Source organism: Zonotrichia leucophrys, chromosome 3, assembly GCF_028769735.1.
Source record: "Zonotrichia leucophrys gambelii isolate GWCS_2022_RI chromosome 3, RI_Zleu_2.0, whole genome shotgun sequence".
Lineage (NCBI taxonomy): Eukaryota > Metazoa > Chordata > Aves > Passeriformes > Passerellidae > Zonotrichia > Zonotrichia leucophrys.
This window is the reverse complement of record NC_088172.1, coordinates 84,479,557-84,500,307: the sequence shown is the minus strand read 5'-3', so window position 1 is coordinate 84,500,307 and position 20,751 is coordinate 84,479,557. Positions and strand designations below refer to the sequence as shown.

Below are 20,751 nucleotides of genomic sequence, written 5' to 3'. Positions count from 1 at the left end.
CAGCTGCAGCAGCTACAGGATCACGGGTCATTTAAGGGAACTCTGTCTCTGTGACACCTCTTCTGATGCTCTCAATGTATCCCACCATACCTGTGAGCTAAACTGCCACTCCTCTTGAACCTATCTCCACATACTTACTTACTAGCCTCCCTTTTTTGAAAATAATAGGAAAGTGGAAGAGAAAGCAAGGAATTTCCCTGGGAGAACACAAGGAGCTTTCATCAAAGCCAGCCCCACAGCAGCTCTCCCAACATCTACAGCAGCTTCCCAGCCTGCCGTGCTAGGCCCGAGTGACCCGGAGCGCTGTGCCCGCCGTGCCGGCCGTGCTGGGCAGGCCGAGCCTCCGTGCGCGGCTGGGGCCGCTCTGCGCTCCGCCGTGGGCGTGCAGAGACCCGCACCCCGCCCGCTCCCGGCTCCTCCCGGGCGCGCCGCTGCGCTGTGGGGCTGCAGCAACGCTGGGCAACCCCACCGCCACCCACACACCGCATCTGGGCCGGAAGAACGGGAGGAAAAGAGAAGGAGCCGTTTGTTTTTAAGCTACACTCGCACGCCCTGCCACGCACAGCAAGGGAACGGAGAGTTAATCGCAAAGCGCGTCTGAGGCCATTACAACGTTGCGAGGCTACAAGTTTGCAGGAGGCGAGCGGGGCTCGGCTCGGGAGGGGCCGCCTGTTCCACCTGCCCTCCCTCCCTGTCCCCCACCCGTGTCCCTCACAGGGGCTGGCACGGCAGCCGCGGGCGCTGCTCCGCACCCAGCGGCGGCTTTGCAGGCCGGGCGCGGGGAGCCGCGGGGGCGAGGGGCTGGGCGGCGGCCGCCGACTCACCCGCGCCGTGACCTTGTAGACGGTGTGGCCGCGGGGGTGGCGGCGCGGCTCCGTCACGGTGTAGAAGCGGGCCAGGTCGGCGCCGCGCTCCCGCGGGCTCAGCATCCTGCTGCTGCCCCCGCCGCGCCGCCCGCCCGGCCGGCACAGGCGGAAGCGGCGCCCGGGAACGCCCCGCCCCGCCCGGGCGGCGCCGGGGGCCCGGCCCGGGGAGCCCCGCCCGGCTCCGCGGGATGCTCGGATCCCCCGCCCGCGGTGCGTTCCCGGGGCTGGGAGCCCGCGCCGCAGGGATGAGGCCGAGGTGGCGCGGCCCAGAAGTGGCAGGCACGGCCCGGCGGCGGCGCGGCCCCGTTCCAGGGGCTCGGCAGGGCACGGCCGTGAGGATTTACACTCGGCGGGACTGACTGCCGAGCCCCTCGCTCACACAGGCGGCCGTGGCCTCTACAAATCCGTAACGAGCCCCCGGTACGCCGCTCCCAGCGTCTGCCGTGGGCTATTTTAGGCTATGCTGCCCTAAATCCATAGGCCTGTAACGCAGAAATGACTCACGGATTTTAAAGAGGAATGCTACCACAAAGGCAAGTTTGATGGTTACCGAGTCACCATGCTTTGTGGGTTGTGTCTGCCCCAGGTTCTATAAGCTGTACCTGGGCTTCTCCCTGCGGAGCGGCTCTCTGCGTGCACAGGTCTGCAGGGCACTTTGGTGTTAGGAAACCCGCCAGGGTTTGAGGGGTATTCCTTCAGTTCTGAGGAGCATAACTCTGTGCCACAGGTCCTCGTCTTTTTGTAACATTACCTTCAATTTCTTGCCTGTAGTGGGGTCTGTACCAATGTAGATCTCACACCTCAGACCACAGAAACTTGATTTTTTTTAATCACTGGGTGTTCATTCATTTAATTGTAGATGTTAAAAAACCAGCTTTTCTTTACCAGGTTATTAATAGCTCTGCTCTCATACAGGTTTTTGACATAAAGTGTTTAACAATACTCAACGTGTGTCTTTGTGAAAGATAAAGGTCTCTTGTACTGAAGTTCATAGTAAGCACGTGCTTCTCCTTTGAGGAACATTTTCTTAAGGAAGAGGGAAGAAAGAAACATTGGTTGTTAGCAGCTCACTTGTCACTATCCCTTACCTTCTGAAAGGGGAAGAGCATATCTTTTACATTTTGTGCTGGTACACAGAACTGCATGGAAGTTCCATAAGTTACCAAAAGTTTGCAAATTCAAGTACTTGGGGGAGAAAGTCAGTGAGTAACTAAAGAGACAAACACATCAGGCTTAGGAAATGCATGGAGCTGAAAACAGCAAGAGGCAGGGAGAGTGCTCATTTGAAGTGTGCCCAGCCCCTGCACATTTCTAGGCATCTGCTGCTAATAACGTTTAGAAAGCAGGAAACTGAGCTCAGTGGACCACTGATCTGAGCCATCGTGGCTGTTCTTATATGCAGTGTAATCAATCAAAGCATCCCTCAGTGAGTCAGTAGCCTCCATTCACTAGGGAATTTCAAAAGCTCAAATGACTCATAAAATAATTTGGCTTCTACTTACAAATCAGAATTTGGAGATATCTAATTCTGCAGAATATCTTTTCACATGGTATAGCCAACACAAAATAGTAATTAGACAGGAATAAAAACCCCACAATTAAGTGTTACTGGCTTATTAAGACTTTTCTAGGTCAAGGCAAGAAAATCTAGCAACACTGAGATGAGAAACAATCTGCATCATATTAATAGGTTAATCTTTTTCTTCTCCTTTGTCTATTACACAACTTCCATACTTTTCAGCACATCTTCATTTTCATTAAAACCCAAAGCTTCCATCATCAGCATCATTACTGAGACTACTACTATGTAAAAACCTTTGAAGTGACAGATCAATTTGGATGTCCCTGTGCAGGTCACATATAGAAAATACAGAAAATACAGAAAATAACTGCATGTTATGTGTAGATTCTGTTTCTAGAAATAACAGCAGTCATTGTTGCTATGGCTATGGCTTACTGTCTTCTCTCCTAAAAATACATCTAAAAGATAAGAATACAAAAATTCAGAAAAGAACAAACCACCAAAACAATATGGTCTTGAAAATGCAGCTGGGAGATCCTTTACTACACATGTGTTAGCAGTTTCATTCTCACATGGTAAAGAAACTAACAGAAAATGGATGGGTATTCTTACCTTTTACCAGTAAGTTGTGTCCAAGAAATGGAAAACCCAAAGTGGATCTGACACGTTGCCTAACTAGCATGCTCATCACTGCATTATTTCAATTCCAGTCTTCCCTACCACTCCTGGGAAAACTTCAATGTTTTTTAAAGTCACTTTTATGACAGATATAAAAGGAATGCAGTGAAACAGTATTTTACTTGATTGCAGTTCCTGCACAGCATCTGCACTATTCAGCACTATAATTTTTCATATGCACTGTGCTACGTTTCCTTACAGTAAACAGGGCCAGCATTTTCCCTGTCCTCAGAAGACCTCAAGAAAGCGTTCTGAGTGCTTATTCAAGCAGCATCGGCAGAGGCAGAGGATTGTTGCTGCAGCTGGTAAGCAGCGGTGGGTCTGACAGCGGGGCTGCAGGGCAGGCAGGGCTCCCACCCTTCTCTCAGGCCAGCTCTCCTCAGCAGAGCCCCTTCAGCTGCATTTTAAAACCTGACAATGTTGAAATACTCACTCGGGTGATCCGGCTTTGGTGTTTTTCTGCAAACTCTAAGCATGGTGCTGCTGCCCTTGAAATATACTATGGCACCCTGAAATATACGGCAGCTCTTTCCCGCCCCCTTTGACCCTGCAGGTACACACAGTGATCCTAAGGGAGAAGACCACTTACGGAAATTATCACAGAATACGCTGAGTTGGAAGGGATCCACAAGGATCATCAAAGTGCAACCCCTGGCCCTGCACAGGACATCCTCGAGGACCACACCACATGCCTGATGAGAGCGTTGTCCAAAGGCCTCTTGAGTTCTGCCAGACCTGGTGCCGTGACCACTTTCCTGGGGAGCCCTTTCCAGTGCCCGACCACCCTCTGGCTGAAGAAACTACTGCACTGTGAAAAGTGCATATTATATTGCTCTACACAGATATTTACTATATGTATTTTGCTGTATTGATTAGTAGTGCTGTATTAACATTTTAATAATATGATAAATGTAGTCTTGTAGTTAAAAGGTAACTTTTGTAGTTAAAATAAGAACTATGAGAGGTTTTCTTAAAGAAAGGAATGAAGCACTCGCACCAGATAGCAGCCACAAGAAACCTAAATCTTTCAGAGAAAAAGGAATTTATTGTTCTCTTATCAGAAGAAACTGAATTCCTCCTGCCTAGCTAAAGATCGAAGGTGCCTTAGGATTACGAAGAAGTTGACACTGACCAGACAGAATCCTTTGTTTGAATAGAATTTATGCATCATGTCAGAAGTGCATGAATATGCAACAGACTATTGTTTTTAAGGATTGATCCTCTGTTATCGTGTGTCCTTTTTCGGGCTGCGCTGCCCAGAAAAAGGTACCCGAACATCCGTAACTCTTTGTCTCTATTGTCCCATATTGTCCTAATTCAAATTGTCCAAATTATTATTACTATTACTATATGCAGTACTATAGTATACTATTGTATTACTATTTTTATAACCATTTTATTGCTATTAAGCTTTTTAAAAAATTTTAAAACAAGTAATTGGCGTTTTTCACATGCACGAACCCCGTGTTACCCCCATCTAAACGCTTCCAAAGCCCCAGCCGTGCTGCCTACACGCGGGTTTAGCTGCGCTCCGGAGCGGGCGCGGCCCCCGGCGGGGCGGGCAGCGCGGGCTGGGGGCGGGCGTCCCCTGCCCGGGGCCGGCATGGCGGCGGGGCCTGGCGTCGCTGCCCGGGCTAAAGATGGCCGCGGGCCCGGCCCCTGGACTACAAGTCCCAGGAGCGAGCGGGAGGGCGCGGGGCGGCCGCAGCCCGTGCGGAGGATGCGGCGGCGGCGGCGGGGCGGCCGGAGCGCGGCGGCGGCCGGAGCTGGCGCTGCCCTGGGCTGACCCCTACGGGGGGCGCCGGGGCTGCGCGGGGCCGGCAGCGGGGCCCGGGCCCGCCGGGAGGTAACGGGGGCTGGAGGCGCTGGCGGCGCTGGCGGTCAATGCCCGCCATTAGGCCGAGCAGGGCCGCGGTAAACACAGCGCGGCGTGGGGCGTGCTGCTGCCGGGGTGGGGGCGCCGGGGTTGGGAGGGAGCAGTTTCTCAGTGCTTTCCTGTAAAACATGTGTTTCAGGTTTTTTTTTGTAAAGGAGTGATGCCTCTGTTTGCTCCACAGTAATGCTGTGGTGTCCGGGGGGGAGTTTTGTTTTTGTCTCTGTCGTACTACATCTGGTGCGCTATGGCGGAAAAGGTTATTTGAGGACAAGCGGGGTTTGCTGAAAGTTGTGTTAGCGATTAGAGGGTGTCCAAAGGAGGACTACGAAGATGGTGAAAAGCCTTGAGGGGAATCTGTGTGAGGAGCGGTCGAGGTTATTTTCAGCCTGGAGGAGACTGAGGGAGACCTCGTGGCAGTCTGCAACTCCCTTAGGAAGGGAAGAGGAGGGGCAGGCTCAGGTCTGTGCTCTGTGGTGCCAGTGACAGGACCAAGGGAATGGCCTGAAGCTGTGTCAGGGCAGGGTTAGGCTGGGCATTAGAGAAGGATTCCTCACCCAGAGGGTGGCTGGGCGCTGGAGCAGCTTCCCCAGGGAACAGCACCAGGCAGCCTGGCAGAGTTCAGGGAGCCTTTGGACAAAGCTCTCAGGCACATGGTGTGGCTCTCAGGGTGTCCTGTGCAGGGCCAGGGCTTGGACTCAACGATCCTTGTGGGTCTCTTCCGACTCAGCATGTTCTGTGATTCAGTGATTCTGTATTTCGGCTTATTTCCTGGGCTGAATGGCAGCTGGGAGGTTCTCACTTCTGCGCAACTTCAACATACCAAGTTTTGATATCTTTTGCTTATAGGCTCAAAATACACCTTATTTAAGCAGTGAGGAATCTGAGACATCATTGTTACTCAGCCTACCTTCCTGTGATTTTGTTGAGAGACAGATTTCTTTCTTCTAAAGAAAAAAAAAGAGAAAAAAACCCCCACCTTTTTCATGGCTTTAGTTGCTAAGCTGAGATTTGCTCTCCTGGAAAAGAAGTAAGAATACAAATTTAGTCTTAAGCTTAGGGATGCCTTGAGACTTAGTACATTTATTTCCCTGTTGTGTTGGCATTGGGATTTGAGCCAAATCAATGGCTTTCCAAACAAAGTCCTGACAGCTTGCAGGAAAGTGCTCTCCTCATTCCTTACAAATAGCCTTATAATAAAGTTAATGCAGCATGCAAAAATGACCTTTTGTAAAGGTCATTCCTCTGAGCGCTTGAAAGATCTGACACTTGAATTCAACAAGGCAGAAAAGAAATTTTAAATTGTTACTGAGAGAGATAGGGTTTGGACACTAAATGGCACTTGTAAATCTGAGGGGGGAAAAGGATGCAAGATCACTTTGTAAAGTCCCATTTTGCATATCATGTAGACAAATGTGTTTAAACTAAAAATGTGTTTGTATATATGTAAGTGTTTGATTATCTTGTATGCATTAACTTGTGGAAGAGAGAGTATCTTCTGTAAGTGCTGACCAGGATGACTTTGCCTCCACAGCTCTCTACAGGCAGATGTAGCTGTGTGCTAGCAATGACACTTGTGCTTTTTTGGTAGACACTCCATGCTGCCCCGCCATGTGCAGAGGCTGGGCAGAGACTGGATCACCCACTGGAATGGCTCCCAGATCCTGGCCTTGAACAGCCCAGTCTCCAGCTGGATGAGATGGGCCGGACACTATCCTCCCTGGGCCTCCTTTCCACTCCCCGTTTCAGCTGATTTTTCAGCAAACTGGAGATTCCCTCCATTTTTTGGGCCTTGGAGACAATTTCAGAACTCTCATTGGCATCTTGATAACTACACACAAAGTTGTTGCTTTCACCTCCCCAACCCCAGTATGAAATCTGAGGGAGAAGAACCATTGACAAAGAAGAGAAAACTCAGTGGCCAGGATGATACTGCAGCTCCTGAACAACAAACAGACTTGTCTAATCAGAAGGAAGTATGTTGTCTTTCTGTAGCACAGAATGAAGAAAAACATGGCAGCAAGAAAGGTAAAAGATGCTCTTTGCTCATTTGCTGTGTTTATTTGTAATGTTGAATATACCAAATAAGGTTAGAGACATGAGCAGTGGTGCCTGCTCCTTTTGAGTTACTGTTTTTCTTGGCACCCCTCTCAGGAAAATATGTCTTTAAAATGCCAGTTTTGTAATGCTGTTTAGTCTGCAGACTTGTATTTTGTGCTGTCAAACAGTACCAGAACTAGGTTTGCTGCAGTTGGCAGTGGAACACAGTCAGTTGTGTGAGGGATTGCCCAATCTGGGGAGTCCTGAGCTTGCTTCAGACTACCCTCTCATGTCTGTCACCAGGTCATGTCTGGTAACTTGGAAGCTCTGGAAAGCAAAAAGGTTTGGCTGACTTGCTGTAGGGCTGAGCTGGACTGGCAGTTGTGTAGCTTCATTCCTTGTGCTCTACCTGAGCTCATGGACCTGAACTGGTTTCCAGACCAGTTGTGTTATCTGTGACATAGAAAACTGAGAATGAATGCACTGAGCTTTAATGGTGCATGCTTCCAGTGGGCTGGTGTGATTTTGTTCTTACAGCTGTATTCTGCCACTGGCATGGTAGCAAGTTTTGTGTCAGATCACGTCTGACAGAGCAGGCAGCACGTGTGCTTATCCAGATAAATACAGGAGGAAGTGCAGAGTTATCTACTGGGCTTAGTAACAAACTTCCATGAAACTTCAAAGTGCCTGTGTTAGCTTGTTACAGATACAATCTCCTACATAGCATCCAAATATTTTACTGAGTCTTGTGTATATTTACAGTTTTGTCTTGTGTGAGACAAACAGGGGGACACAGTCAAAATTGTTGCCCTCTTGCATAAATCACTTCCTTAGCAAAATAAACTGGAAATTGTATTATGACTAAAAAGAGCAACAGATGCTATCAGCATCCCAAAGGGATTTTTGGACACAAATACCCATAAGGCTTAGAACATCATATCCATCTTCAAGAGCCAAAGGAGGGGACTTTGTGCATTAATTACAGAGTCTTCTGTTAACCCTGCTTGCCTTTTATCAGATAGCTTTATCTGAGGGTGAGGTTGGCACTGTGGTCCTTCCCAGTCACCCTTTGGAAGGTGATGCTAATTGAAGATACCTGCTGAGGAGCAATGTGACTTCTCTCCCACCACAGAAGCAGAACTTAAAGCTTTGCTGTATTCATTGCTAACACTGTAAAGTCCTGAATAATCTAAGCGCAGCAATGAAAATTACTCCCCAGACAGGACAGATGGTGACAGCTATAGCTGCAGTCTGCCACTGGTTGTTAGCACAGATAACTGGACCTCGGCTTGCTCTCAGATGAGGTCAGATATAAAGGGTGAAAAGCATCTCTGGGAGCTTTTAAGTGGAGAAATACATTTCTTAAAAAGTAATTGGATGCCTAATGATGGGCAGATATGTTATTATGAATTTTCCTACTAATAGTAAGTATGAAATTAAAAATGGCAGAAAGGTGAAGGATGCCTTTTCAGAAGTTCTTGGTAATTCTGAAACTTAATAATTTCTTGATTTCTCAACTCAGTGAGGAAAATTGGGTTCATTATTTGCTTTGGAACTCCTGTAGGAGGCCCTGTTGCAGGTTATGGCTGAGTTTTACAGACTGTACACATGGTAGAGGTGATTGCTGGATTCCTAACCCTTTGTTAGTCATGCATAGAGAGATCAACACGGTGTCCATATGCTGCCCTGAGGAGTGTATCCAGACTGGCATACAGCATCTCTGCTGGAGAGGCAGTGGCACAAGGCAGTGTGACTCCCAGCAGACTGGATTTGGCTCACCAGTTATGCAGCCTTTCCACAGGAGCAGGGGGTGCAGTCTGATTGCAACAATTTCCTTAGAACAGGCCAGTTTCCCAATTTCAAAGCAGATTAAATTCAGGGCATATAATGGTTTTGTGCTGTTTGGTTTGGTTTGTTTGATTTTTATTTTTTTTTACTGATGCTTATCTATCTCAAACAGAGGGTCTGAATCACTGCTAATTGAATAAGCTTTTAGAATTATTTAAGAGATTTGAAAGACAAATAGTTGTCAGTAGAATGATTTCCAAGAGCAGTACGATGCTATATGGTCTATAACATAACTTTTTTCTTCTTCATATGTTCTTAACAGGAACCATCAAAAGACACTGGGAATATTATTGTCAGCAGAGTAAAACAATGAAAATAGCTAAAAATAAAGGATCTGACCAAAGCAGCACAGGAAGTGAGGCAACATTTGATTTTACAGTCATGTCCTACAACATTCTCTCACAGACTTTGTTGGAAGGCAACTCTCACCTGTACAGGCACTGCAGGCAGCGATTGCTATTCTGGACATACAGATTTCCCAACATCTTACAAGAAATCAAAGAGCTGGATGCAGATGTGAGTAGAAAATGAGCATGTGGATATTTCTTAAGAACCGATAAACTGAAATAACAAATTCTGCTACTCTCTGCTGGAGTCTGAAAAAACACCTCTGTGGTTTTGGTTGGTTGTAGAGTTTATTGTTTGTTTTTGAGGACACATAAATTATTGTAAGTCTTAATTAGGAAGTCAAGTCAGTAAAATGTTGCTTCAGTCATTGTTTAGAGCAACAGAAGTTCAGTGATAGAATCCATCCTGTTTGTGTCAAAAAACAGTACTGAAAAAAATAGTTGTATTAGGGAAGCCACAGAAAAACAGCCTTGTGCCATTTGAAAAATGCAGTTATGTTAGTAGTAGCCAGGAATCTGGAAATTAGAGTCCCTTCAAACTCTTCCTTTCTTCCTGATAAATTTAGACTTCCTGTATGCATATATCTTTACAATGAGATACCTTGGGTAGCTTTCTGAGAGGAGCAGCTGCTCTCACACCCTGGTAGATGCAGGCGTCCTTTCCACAGAGAAATTTCTTGCTTAAGGACATAGATTTTTAATTGTTTCATTGGTTGGAACTGTAACCTTAAGTGAAGCAGAGATGTCAGAATGTTGCTTGAGATTTGACTCTCCCTTGAGAGCTTGACTGAGCTGATGACAGCTGGGCAGGTGGGATGTGTTGCTGCAGCTCAGCAAGCAGGGGTAGCTTGTTCCCCTTTGGGAGCTCAGTCCTTTATCCAGTGGTGGCTGTAGATCTGTGTTCCTGCAGCGTGCTGGGGGAAGGCTCACAGAAGCTCACAGTTGGAGTTGGACTCCGTGATCCTCGTGGGTCCGTTCCAACTCAAAATACTCTGTGATTCTGTGAGCTCTCTTGAATGAATATTTTGAGTTTCAGCTTTGGTTCAGGTTCTTAGAATATGGAAGCCTGTTTTCCACCCTGTAGTGTGCCATTTGCCTCCTCATCCCTTCTCCCTGAGCCTTCCCCTGAGCTGCTGAGAATGTTGGAACATGTTACTATTGTGATTAAATTGAATCTCACCTCTGAAAATGTCTGCCTGAAAAAGGAGGAACTAGGGCCTTCTTCATAATCTTAGGGAGTATTTTCTATAGAAGAGTGAATTCTTTTGTGGGATTATGGAGTTGGCCTGTACAGACTAGCCAACAGAGATATGCTGTAGTAACATTTTGATGTACATACTAATATATTTTAATTGTAAACCTTTGCCTCTAGGTGCTCTGCTTACAGGAAGTCCAAGAAGACCACTACAGAACAGAGATTAAGTCAAGTCTGGAATCCCTGGGTATGATGAAACTCCTAGGACCAATACACTGTCCTCTCCCCTGCAGGGATAACTTGTTACTCTTTGAGAACTCAGTACCAGTTTCCTCAAAAAAAAAACCCTCTTATAGATTACAGAATCAAGTCTTTTGCTGTCATATGCAACAATTTTGTGTATCCTCTTTTTTAAATTCATCAAGTGCTCTCTTGAAACCACCTTAATCCTTTTTACCAGTGTTCTTGTTGGGCAGCTCGTCAAGGGCATGTTTTTTCTGCCTTGAAACCTTCCAGATATTAGCAATAAATGTTACTCATGGTCAGTATATATTCATGAGATTTTTATACAAGTGCTGTCAGTCAGTCTGAATAGACTGTTCTGGCACTATCCCTTGTGATTTTATGCAAGGAATGTGTTGCTAAGGGTTGATTCTATGGTGGTTTAAACTGATCTGAATCTTTTATGCCCTGCACCACCTTCCAGTCCCAGATCCCCACTTCCATCCTGGCACTGTTCTTGTCTGATGCCAGGAGGACATGGTAAAGGAGCAGCCCTGGACTGATACTTTTTTCTTTTTTGGTTGGTTGAGGTAGTCTAGCTCCCAGAGTGTTTGCAAAGAAGAGGGTAATGGCAGTGATTGAAATCCACTTGAAATGTGAAACAACATTATGAGGCCAGGCTTATGGGGGCAAGAGAGCTTGTAACTACTGTACAGGAAGATCTGGAGCTTGCTTTAGCTCTTCCTTTCCCCATCCCTAGCTCCCAGATGCATGTCCTGCCCCTTATCCTGGGATAGTTCTGGCACTCACTGGTGAAATCCATCAGTCCAGCAGAATACTCTCCAGACTAATTTTATTTTTCTGGGTTAGTTTTCTGTTAGCTTACTGAGTTAGCACTAAGTGCCACAAGAAGTGGCAGGAGCAGCACGGCCTGAATCTGGGAGACGAGAATGGGAATCCCCCAGGGCTCCAGCACTGGTGTGAGCTCAGGTCAGCTCACCCTACTTCACTAAGGCTCTACTTCATGAATTCATATGGTCTGGGCAGGGCAGAGAACATTTAAAAATGGCATAAAATAGATACTGTTTCAAGATCTATTTTTTCCCTTAAATAGAGAAGATCTTGTTTAAATCACCTCTGCATAAAATGAAGAAATTGGCAAATCACTATTTCTAGATGGACTTCTTTGAACTCCAGGGCTGTCATTTGATTAGTGTCTGTTTCCTTGGTGAAAGCTTGCCACTTGCTGCTCACTGGATAATTCATAATTATGTAAATACATTTGAGACCTTTGTTCCATGAATAATTTTAGACATTGACTATTGACTTAGCATGATTAAGGCTTTTGATTGGTAATGCTTCACTGGTATCACTCCTAAGCCATTCTTGTAGCATCCAGAAAAAACTTCAATGCACAAGGCCACTTTTATGTGCCTTGTGGGCGTTCCTTTGTTGTTTTGGTTTGGGTTTTTTTCCAGATGAGGAGATAAGAATATGACTGGTATCTTAGAGTATGTAGATGTTTGCACATTGCATAAGGTATTGGACCACATTTCCTGTCCTGCCTTGCCTCAGCTCAGATTAGAGCAGAAAGAAAAGAGCACAAGTCTATGTGAGCTTCACAGAGGCTTTGGTACTTCAGACTGGGGGTCGACTGTGATGTGAGAAAGCAGCATGAGATCTTCCTGATTTTTTTTTTTGTTTGTTTGCTTTAAAGTCTCTTATTTATACAATAGTATTTTATTTCTTGCAGGGTATCACTGTGAGTATAAAATGAGGACAGGCAGAAAACCTGATGGCTGTGCCATTTGCTTCAAAACTTCCAAATTCAGCCTGATTTCCTCAAACCCAGTGGAATTTTTTCGCCATGATATCCCACTCTTGGACAGGGACAACGTTGGACTGGTGTTGCTGCTGCAGCCCAGATTTCACTGCAAAGCCAGTGCTGCCATCTGTATTGCCAATACACACCTGCTGTACAACCCAAGGAGAGGGGACATCAAACTGACCCAGCTTGCAATGCTCCTGGCAGAGATTGCCAGTGTTGCCCCTCAGAAGGATGGCTCTTTCTGCCCAATTATCATCTGTGGGGACTTCAATTCTGTTCCTGGCTCTCCATTGTACAGATTTATAAAGGAAGGAAAGTTAAATTATGAAGGACTTGCTATAGGGAAGGTAGGCTGTGCTTCTCATTTCTCACCAAAAAAATGGTTAATGCTGATTAAAGAGAAGTATTTGGGTGGTGCTGTGATTGTTTCCATTGCAGTGCCTCTGTTAGTGCCCTGTCAGCAGCCTGCAGAGCAAAAGTTATTGCAGTTAAATAAGCTTGGATATATTAGCTGTGCCTTAGGGAATATTGTGTCCTCTCCCAGCATTGTGAAAGAAAAAACTTACCAACAATCATTCTTGAAATTTAGTTAATCCACAGAACAATTGGATCACTGTGTTTGGATGATTTTATCACTGTGTTTAAGTGTCCCAGTATTTAAGTAGGATAAAATAACCACTTAATCAAAAACCTCCTGTGTGCTCTGTGGGAAGATAACTCTTACTGTAGATAAACTTGGTGGCTGCAGTAATTGTAAAAGCAAAGCTGCAATTAGATGCTGAATCTCAACTGTTTCATGATAAAAAATGTCTTGTTGTGAGCTCTTGTATGCAGCTGTTGGATGTGTCACATGCTATGTATTAGGAGTGACTGAACTACATAAAATGAGGAAACATGACCAAAAAAATAGCCCTGCTGGGTGTTGTTTGCTAGTGGGACTTGATTCAAGGCCCCCTTTGACTTGACCTGCTCCCAGAAGGATCAGCATCCTGCAGCTGATCTGGGTAGCTCTGTGTGCTGAGCCAGGGCTGTCACACTGCTAAAAGTGTCCTTGGAAGTGTCTCAGTGTCACAAGAACCATCTAGAAAAATTGGGTACCTGCAAAGAACTTGCCACAGATAAACAGAGTGGATGTACATAAAGGCTGTTATTTTTACAGGGATTTGGCTCTATAATTATTCCAAGGGGCTGGGCCTTTTTCTTTAAACTTTACAAAAAATGTTCACTTATTTCAGGTTTGTTTGGTGGGTTTTTTTTTTTCTTTTTTTTTTTTAACAGATTTTTAAAAAAAAAAAAAAAAAACAACTTGTTGTCTTTCTCAGGTCTCTGGACAAGAACAATTTCCAAGGGGACAAAGAATCTTATCTATTCCAATTTGGCCCAAAAAATTAGGTATTTCACAAAACTGTGTATATGAAATAAAACAGCAACAAAAGGAAGAAAATGCAGGTCAGTTTTTGAATTAATGAATTTTTGTGAGCCTTTGAAAGTGTCATTCAGCAAGTACTGAAAATCATACACTCTGTTTTAGTGGGGGAAAAACAGTGGGCTCATTAGAGTGTAAAGTGATTTATTGACATAAACTTTGCAAATTTGAACTTTATAAGATAATAATTTGAAATTTTCCTTCGGGAATTGGTGTGTAATGTTAAAACTCCTGTGTCTGCATCCTGAAAGCCAGCTGTGCTGTGACTGGGTGAGGGAGGAAGGAATGCAGCACATGGACATAATGTGGACCTGCATTGTGCCTCAGTGTTTATGAATTATAGTGTTGGCACTTCATGGAACGGTTGGGAAGAGCAAGTGATGTAGCAAGAGTATGGCTACATCTTTCATCCGCTATTTTTTCCTTTGACAGAAAAAACAATTTTAAATTAATGGAACATAATATAAATGAGTCTTTAGAGGGGATGTTAATAATGGAACAGAAGAATTTAATTCTGCTAGGTGAATTGTATCTTGCCTGCTGTAAAAAAAATAACTGTACTTAAAGATATTTTTTTTTACTGTACCTTTTCTGTAGCTTTTCTGTAGCTCATCAGCATTGGTCTCACTTATATCCCATTTTAAATATAAATTGAATTTATTTTTATTTTGCAGGAGAAAAATTGGAAACAGAAAAACCAGACAACACTCAGGAGACTGTAATAGCATCTAAAAAGTATGTATTGGGGAAAAAATGGAAGCCCTTGGCTGGTTACTTGGGGGTTGGTTTTGGTTTTAGACCAAACTTATATCTGATTCCAGCTGTGGGTACCTCATGATCACCCAGTCTGCCCTTTTGGCAAAAACAGTACATTTAAACATGAAAAGGCTGATCAGACAGCAAAAGACTAGAACTGGCAAATGGAATGTGTGTTCTTCCAGGAACTCGCAGATATTTTTTCAGAATGCAGGGCTGAGGTGTCAGTACTGTCTAGAGGGTACTTTCTGTCTGCTCATTAAAAGAATGCTTCTGGCATTTTTTATCACTTCTTGACATAAACAGAACATCATCCTCTGTAGGGACATTACAAGAAACATATGAGCTCCAGTCCAGTTGCAGAAGCCATGTTTTTAAAAGAGGGAGAGGAAAAAAATAAGCCAGTGTTGCCCAGCTGCTGAAGTATTGGCACTTCACTCTCTTTTTATTGTTTTTGATACACTGGTTTATGGATGTATAAAATCTTATAATACAGTGTGAAACTGGGATGAAGGAGGGAAAGGAACTGGAAAGGTCATAAAATCTTCTTTGTCATGAGTTCTGCAGGAGTGTTTAACTTCTTTGAGTCTGAGAAATGTGGAGTATTATGGATTTGGTAATGCAACTTTCACTCAGAAAGAGGAAGCCATGGCTAGAATGCTGAGGAGGAAAATGTAACTGCTTTTTGAAAGTAAGAATTTATTTGCATTACCAAACTGGTAAAGGCATATAAAGTAAGGCATAGAAGAAGGAAATTGCCCTAAGTGTATGTATGGGATGGTAGGCTCCAAGTCAGCTATTTCTTTCCAGAAATGAGATCTTGGCTTCACTGCAGATAGTCACAGTAGAACTCTTGGTGATTCTTGGTGATGAAAAAGGTGTCATGACATTTCTGAGAGAAGTAGATAACAAACAGGAGGCCCTATGCTATGGTTTAAATCCATAGCATGCTGAAATCTTCTTGCAGGGCTTTTTCCCTCATCTTAAAAGGGATGTCAGGTAACAACACCAGAAATTATTACTTGCCTGTATTGTACCAACTGGCATGTTTGTTTCTGTTCTGAATCAGGCAAGGTAACGTGCTGATTTTTTTTTCTTTTTTTTTATTGCTTGTGTTTCAACCAGAACACATTGCAGCCTTGGTTTAAAATGCAGGATGAGGCAGGTACAGGAGGTACAGCTGAGGGATGGATGATTTGTAGAGATGATGGAAGCAAAACTCCTGAGAGACAGGAGTTCTTTTGCTAAAAGGTGCAGTTTTGCATTTTGCTTTCAAGATTGAAAAGACAGGTGAGACAAGATGGGCTGAACTGAAGAGGAACAGACAAATGATGGGGAGACACAAAATGGGAGCTTGAGTGGAAGAAAAATATAAGCATATCCTAACTTGGAACTTGATACCTCTAGCTTGGGGGAGGATAAAACCTCTAAAAATCTGAATTCCTCTTTATGCTGAAGGGTCTGGTTAGATGAGTTTGTGTTTTGTGGCTTTCATATGAGCTGCTTTCATGGACAATTCTGCCTGGGTGTCAGGGAGAGATTGCTGAGTGAGGACATGTGAATGCTTACAGAATGTATATGGAGTTCAAAGCTATCTATTAAGTGTCAGCTAAACCAGTTCTGATCAGCATTTTATTTGAAAATGCTGCCTGCATTTTGCCTTCAGAGTTTTAGACCTCTCACACAAAAGACTACAGGATGGCTTGCAGGAGAGAAACACTAGTTTGCATGTCCAGATAATTCATTTTGTTCATAACCAGGAACTTTTTGGTATTTCTTCATTGCTTATTCCTTCTTGGTAATGGAAGAAAATAAAATTCTTTTCTTTGATGTCTCTTTAGGTCGTCTTCAAAATTGCGGCACCATTTTAAATTGTCTTCGGTGTATTCTCATTACTTCCCTGAAACTGGGATTCCAGAAGTGACAACTTGTCATTCCCGAAGTGCTGTCACCGTGGATTATATCTTCTATTCTGCAGCAAAAGATGATACTGCTGACCAGCCAGGTAAAGACACCAACTTTTCATTTTCATAAATGCTAAACACGAATATTTGTTTGCTGTAGTGATTATTTCATCCATGTGAAGTTCCTCAGAGGTTTGTGGTAGGGCTTTGAATATCAGCTGTTACCTGAGAAACATGGTAAGCTCACTACAGCTGGACCTGTAGTGCCACACAGGGCCACCCTTTTCATCTGAGTGAACATTTCTGTGGTTCCTGTCTCAGCATGGGACAAGCTGGAGGTACAGGAAAGCAGCAGTGGAAGTGGCACCTGAGAAGTACTGCTGTCAGTAATGCAGGCCAGACCTATAGCAAGGCAGTGTTCCCAATCATCCGATCAACACAGTGAACAGCAATTTGTGATGTGCATTAAAACTGATAAACGAACATTTCCTGGCAATTTACTTCTTAGCTTGTCTTGCAGTAATTTGTGCTAAGTAACAGACTCTTGGTCTTTGCTGTGAGCACGGTCACTGGCTCGGGCCCAGCTGTCACTCTCCGGTTTGCAGTTGCAGCTAAAAGTCACCAGATGGTGCAAGAAAGTCGCGGTACCTCTGTGGGAATTTCGTGATGGGTATCACAGTGTTTCTCCATGCTTTACTGCCCTGGGACTCCTTCTGTGGGTGCTTCTGAGCAGTTTTCTTTCCATGCTCCCATGAGTTCTGTGTGTCATGCCATCAACAAACATCAGTGCAGTTTCAGCACATGAATGTCTCTGCATTGGAGCAAAGAAACCTGGATTCCATTCCTGTTCCAACTGTTCAGTGCCACTGATTTTTATAAATTAACATTGTTTTCAGTATGTGGAATGAAAACACCACCTTCATCTCTTGTAACTTGAGACTAAATTGTTAAAATTTATTGAGTCGATTCACGGAAGTCTCACTTGTCATAATGTGCACAGTAAATGCTACCTTAATATAAAATGGCAAATACAAAAGCTTTGACTGAAAAACCACAATATGGGAAGTATTTAGATTACTTCTGAATGCCATGTAATTTAATGGAGTGCTGTGTGATTGCAGAATGCATCTCTGCACAGAATATAATCCTGATTCACCTGTTTATATATTTTTTGCACTATCATTACATACTTTTTGCATCATTAGCACCATCATTGCTCCAGCAGAGATACAGCACGTTTTTCTTTTTGCAGTTGTTTTTAAAATAGATTGTTCTCACATCAGGGCACAGAATGGAACCAAACTTGAATTTTTCCAACTACTTTAAACTAGTATAGTTTTTATTCATGAGCTCTTAGAAATTAAGCCATGGTTTAGATTTTCAGTTTTCTAATGATCTGGGCCTCTGTATTTAAAGCTGACAAAGTCTGTACAAGAATTTTAAATGTGGTCTAGCCTCACAGATTGGGTTTTTCCATTTAAAGGGTTTTATTTTAAAATATTCATGCTTTATTCTGTCATGTTTATCCAAATATTTGGTATAAAAAAATCCATCTGCCAGGATTTCCTGTAATAAGGGTTCAGTATCTACCTGAGTCCTGCAGGGCTGAGTTTTGCTGAGTGTTCTGAGTGACATTAACCACTGCATGCAGACCAAGCTCTCTGTGGCAACAAACTGCTCCTTTGTAGATATGCAAGTGCTGATAAATGATAAATTTGTCTCAAGACCTGTGGACATGTGCTCTAGAGCTGCCAAGAGATCTTTGCAGTGAAAAAGCTTTTCTTTAAAGCAGCAAACAGCTGCTGGGTTGTTGAAGGGCTGGAAAGCTGGCAGATGGCAAAGGATGAAGCTGTTGAACTCTCTGAGGAGTTCAGCAGTTGCTGGATAGTTCTTTAAAGTATCTCTTGAGACACCAGTACCAGGGTCAGCCAGGAAGCTCTGAATTTGCTGAGAACTTTCACACAGAAAGTATTTCTGTCAAAAGTTACAGCTGCAGTTTGTACTGGTCCTGAAAGCACTCAACTCGCCCAGGATCACCTCTGCACTCTGAAAGCAAGAGGTAGGGTTGCTGAGTAGTTGTCCAACTTGAAAACATAGCTCAGGAAATCTAAATTTTACACATCATGGAAGGATTTCAGTGAAATTTCTCCACCTGAGCTGAAAAAGCCGATTGCTCTTTGATGATGGGCAAATCATGACTGACAAATCCAGTGGCTTTGAGTGGCAGAGTTAATTGTGGAAATGGTAGGACAACTGAACATCTCCCAGGCCTTGTGCAAGGCAGCTGACATGGTCCTGCCCAGCAGCTGGAGAGATGGATTTGGTGGCTGCACCACTCCATGAATTGGCTGTAAACAAACAGCTGCCATCAATGCCCCAATGTCCAGGTGGAGACAAGTGGCATTCCTCAGGGATTGGTTCCTCATTCTTAAGGGATCAGTACTGGGACCAATGCTGCCCCATCCCTGGAAGTGTCCATGGTCAGGCTGGATGGAGCTCTAAGCAATCTGCTCTAGTGGAAAGTGTCCCTTGCCCGTGGGTTGGAACTTGATGGTCCCTAAGATCCCTTCCAAGCCAAACCATTCTATGTAAGTGTGTAGTGATTGCAAGGCTTGAGTCGTGTTCCCTCTGGCATGAGCAGTGTGGTGTTCCATCTGGGGAAGGAGGTGGGAGTGGGCTCCTTAGGTAGTTGCAGGAATAGATAGCAGGAGATAATGGAGATCCCTTCTTATGATGAAAGGGAATAGAAAGCTAGAATACCTTCATCCTTAGGAGCAAAAGTGTCTGTATGACCTGCCTGCTGGGGAACTGTGTGCCTTAGGATACAGAAATAAAATGTTACGTGAACCAGTAACTCTAAAAAGATATTTACCTTCACAAGTGTCAGCTCTGCTGTTGTCTAAAGTAATGGACTGGATTATATGAGGCTTTTTCAGGGGAATTACACTGAACAAATAAATGCATTTTCCTTTTTATTTTTATTTACCCTTCCACAAAATAGTGTCCTTAGCTCTACTGCTGAAACTCTATTTTGAGAATCATAAAAGAATTTCTGAACAGTCATATTGGTGATTTTGCATGGAACAGTACCAACTGTGCATTATTACTGCCATACTGCATTCCTCCTCCATCTGTATGAACATGTGATACTTAGCCCACACTGATTAACACTGCCTGTTGGTTTGTTTATTCTAACAGGAGCAGAGGATTCTTCTTGTGGAGGTCTGAAACTTCTTGGCAGGCTGGCACTTGTAACAGAGAAAGATCTTTGGACTGTTAATGGTCTTCCCAATGAAAAGAACTCTTCTGACCACCTGCCACTGCTAGCAAAGTTCAGGCTTATTGAACGGTAATATCCAAAGGACTTCTCTCTCATGGGATGATTATTATTATTTTTTTAAAATTCAAGCACTGCTGGTCCAGTTTAAATAAGTTTGCCTGCATGCTGATTTATTAGTGTTGTGTGAAGTAGACTTTCTAAAGGGACTTTTTTTTAAAAAAAGATGGTTAATTTACTTTACCAAATCTTTTAGGGAGAAAAAGGATTTTACATTAGCTTCCTCTTTGATAAAGGAAAACATCTGTGCCAGACTCCAAATGGCATTATTTTTCATGAATATGTTGTAAATGATTTTTATTGTAAATCACAGTAAAAAGGACTATTCTGAGAACTGTGTGTTTCTTCAAGCAGAGGTGAACATGTCTTTGTGCCTGCAGCATTTTAAAATGAGTTCAAAATAATGTTTTACTGTAAAGGTGCTTTGTGGTCACTTCCATCTTAACACTTCTGCAAATGAATTTACTCAGTGTTGTCAGTGCAGAGGCTGCAAGATTGAACTTTCAAAGGAAGAAAGGCAAATACTTATGCTTTAAGAATTTGCTGCTTAAAATTCTAAGGGCATAAATATAGGTAGCATTCACTGAAATATTTTTTAAAATATCTGAAATAAAGCTAAGCTTAATGAGCACACCACATCACAGGAAACTTAACTGATCTATATAGGAGCAAAAAAATTAGCCCTTGACATCTTAAGGTTTCATACATATTGAAGAACTGGTGACAGGGTGGGGTTTTTTCCATTTAGTTATTAAACAGGTCTGGTTGTATCTTGAAATGACAGATCCTGAGGTTATTAAATTATCATGGTTTTATATTTACTCTCACAATGCACTCATAAACATTCTCTATAAAATACAATTTACAAAGTAATTAAAAAACAACCAGACTGCCTGAATAGGAAATGTA

The 20,751-nt window shown here is 43.7% G+C and overlaps 2 protein-coding genes across 8 annotated transcripts in view; one reads left to right on the top strand and one right to left on the bottom strand.

Moving 5' to 3' along the window:
• The window catches only part of RPS6KC1 (ribosomal protein S6 kinase C1), an 85,253-nt gene extending 84,123 nt beyond the window's left edge, over nucleotides 1-1,130 (bottom strand). Inside the window, exon 1 of the mRNA XM_064709089.1 lies at nucleotides 825-1,130. Within this exon, the coding sequence (XP_064565159.1) occupies nucleotides 825-929 (105 nt within the window). The 5' untranslated portion in view covers nucleotides 930-1,130. The remainder of the gene's footprint in view (nucleotides 1-824) is intronic.
• Nucleotides 1,092-20,467, top strand: ANGEL2 (angel homolog 2). 7 transcript variants are annotated; one of them, XM_064709097.1, is made up of 10 exons: nucleotides 1,092-1,399; nucleotides 3,268-3,371; nucleotides 6,531-6,967; nucleotides 9,090-9,343; nucleotides 10,547-10,616; nucleotides 12,345-12,766; nucleotides 13,742-13,868; nucleotides 14,520-14,580; nucleotides 16,443-16,606; nucleotides 19,704-20,467. In XM_064709097.1, exons 3-10 carry the CDS (start codon nucleotides 6,538-6,540, stop codon nucleotides 19,856-19,858), a joined length of 1,683 nt encoding a protein of 560 aa, XP_064565167.1. In that variant the 5' UTR covers nucleotides 1,092-1,399; nucleotides 3,268-3,371; nucleotides 6,531-6,537; the 3' UTR covers nucleotides 19,859-20,467. The 7 variants fall into 7 exon arrangements, with proteins under 7 accessions (XP_064565167.1, XP_064565163.1, XP_064565164.1 ...); XM_064709093.1 differs by having other exon boundaries at nucleotides 6,474-6,967; XM_064709094.1 differs by lacking the exon at nucleotides 1,092-1,399 and having other exon boundaries at nucleotides 3,255-3,371; nucleotides 6,474-6,967.
• The last annotated feature ends 284 nt before the right edge of the window (nucleotides 20,468-20,751 follow it).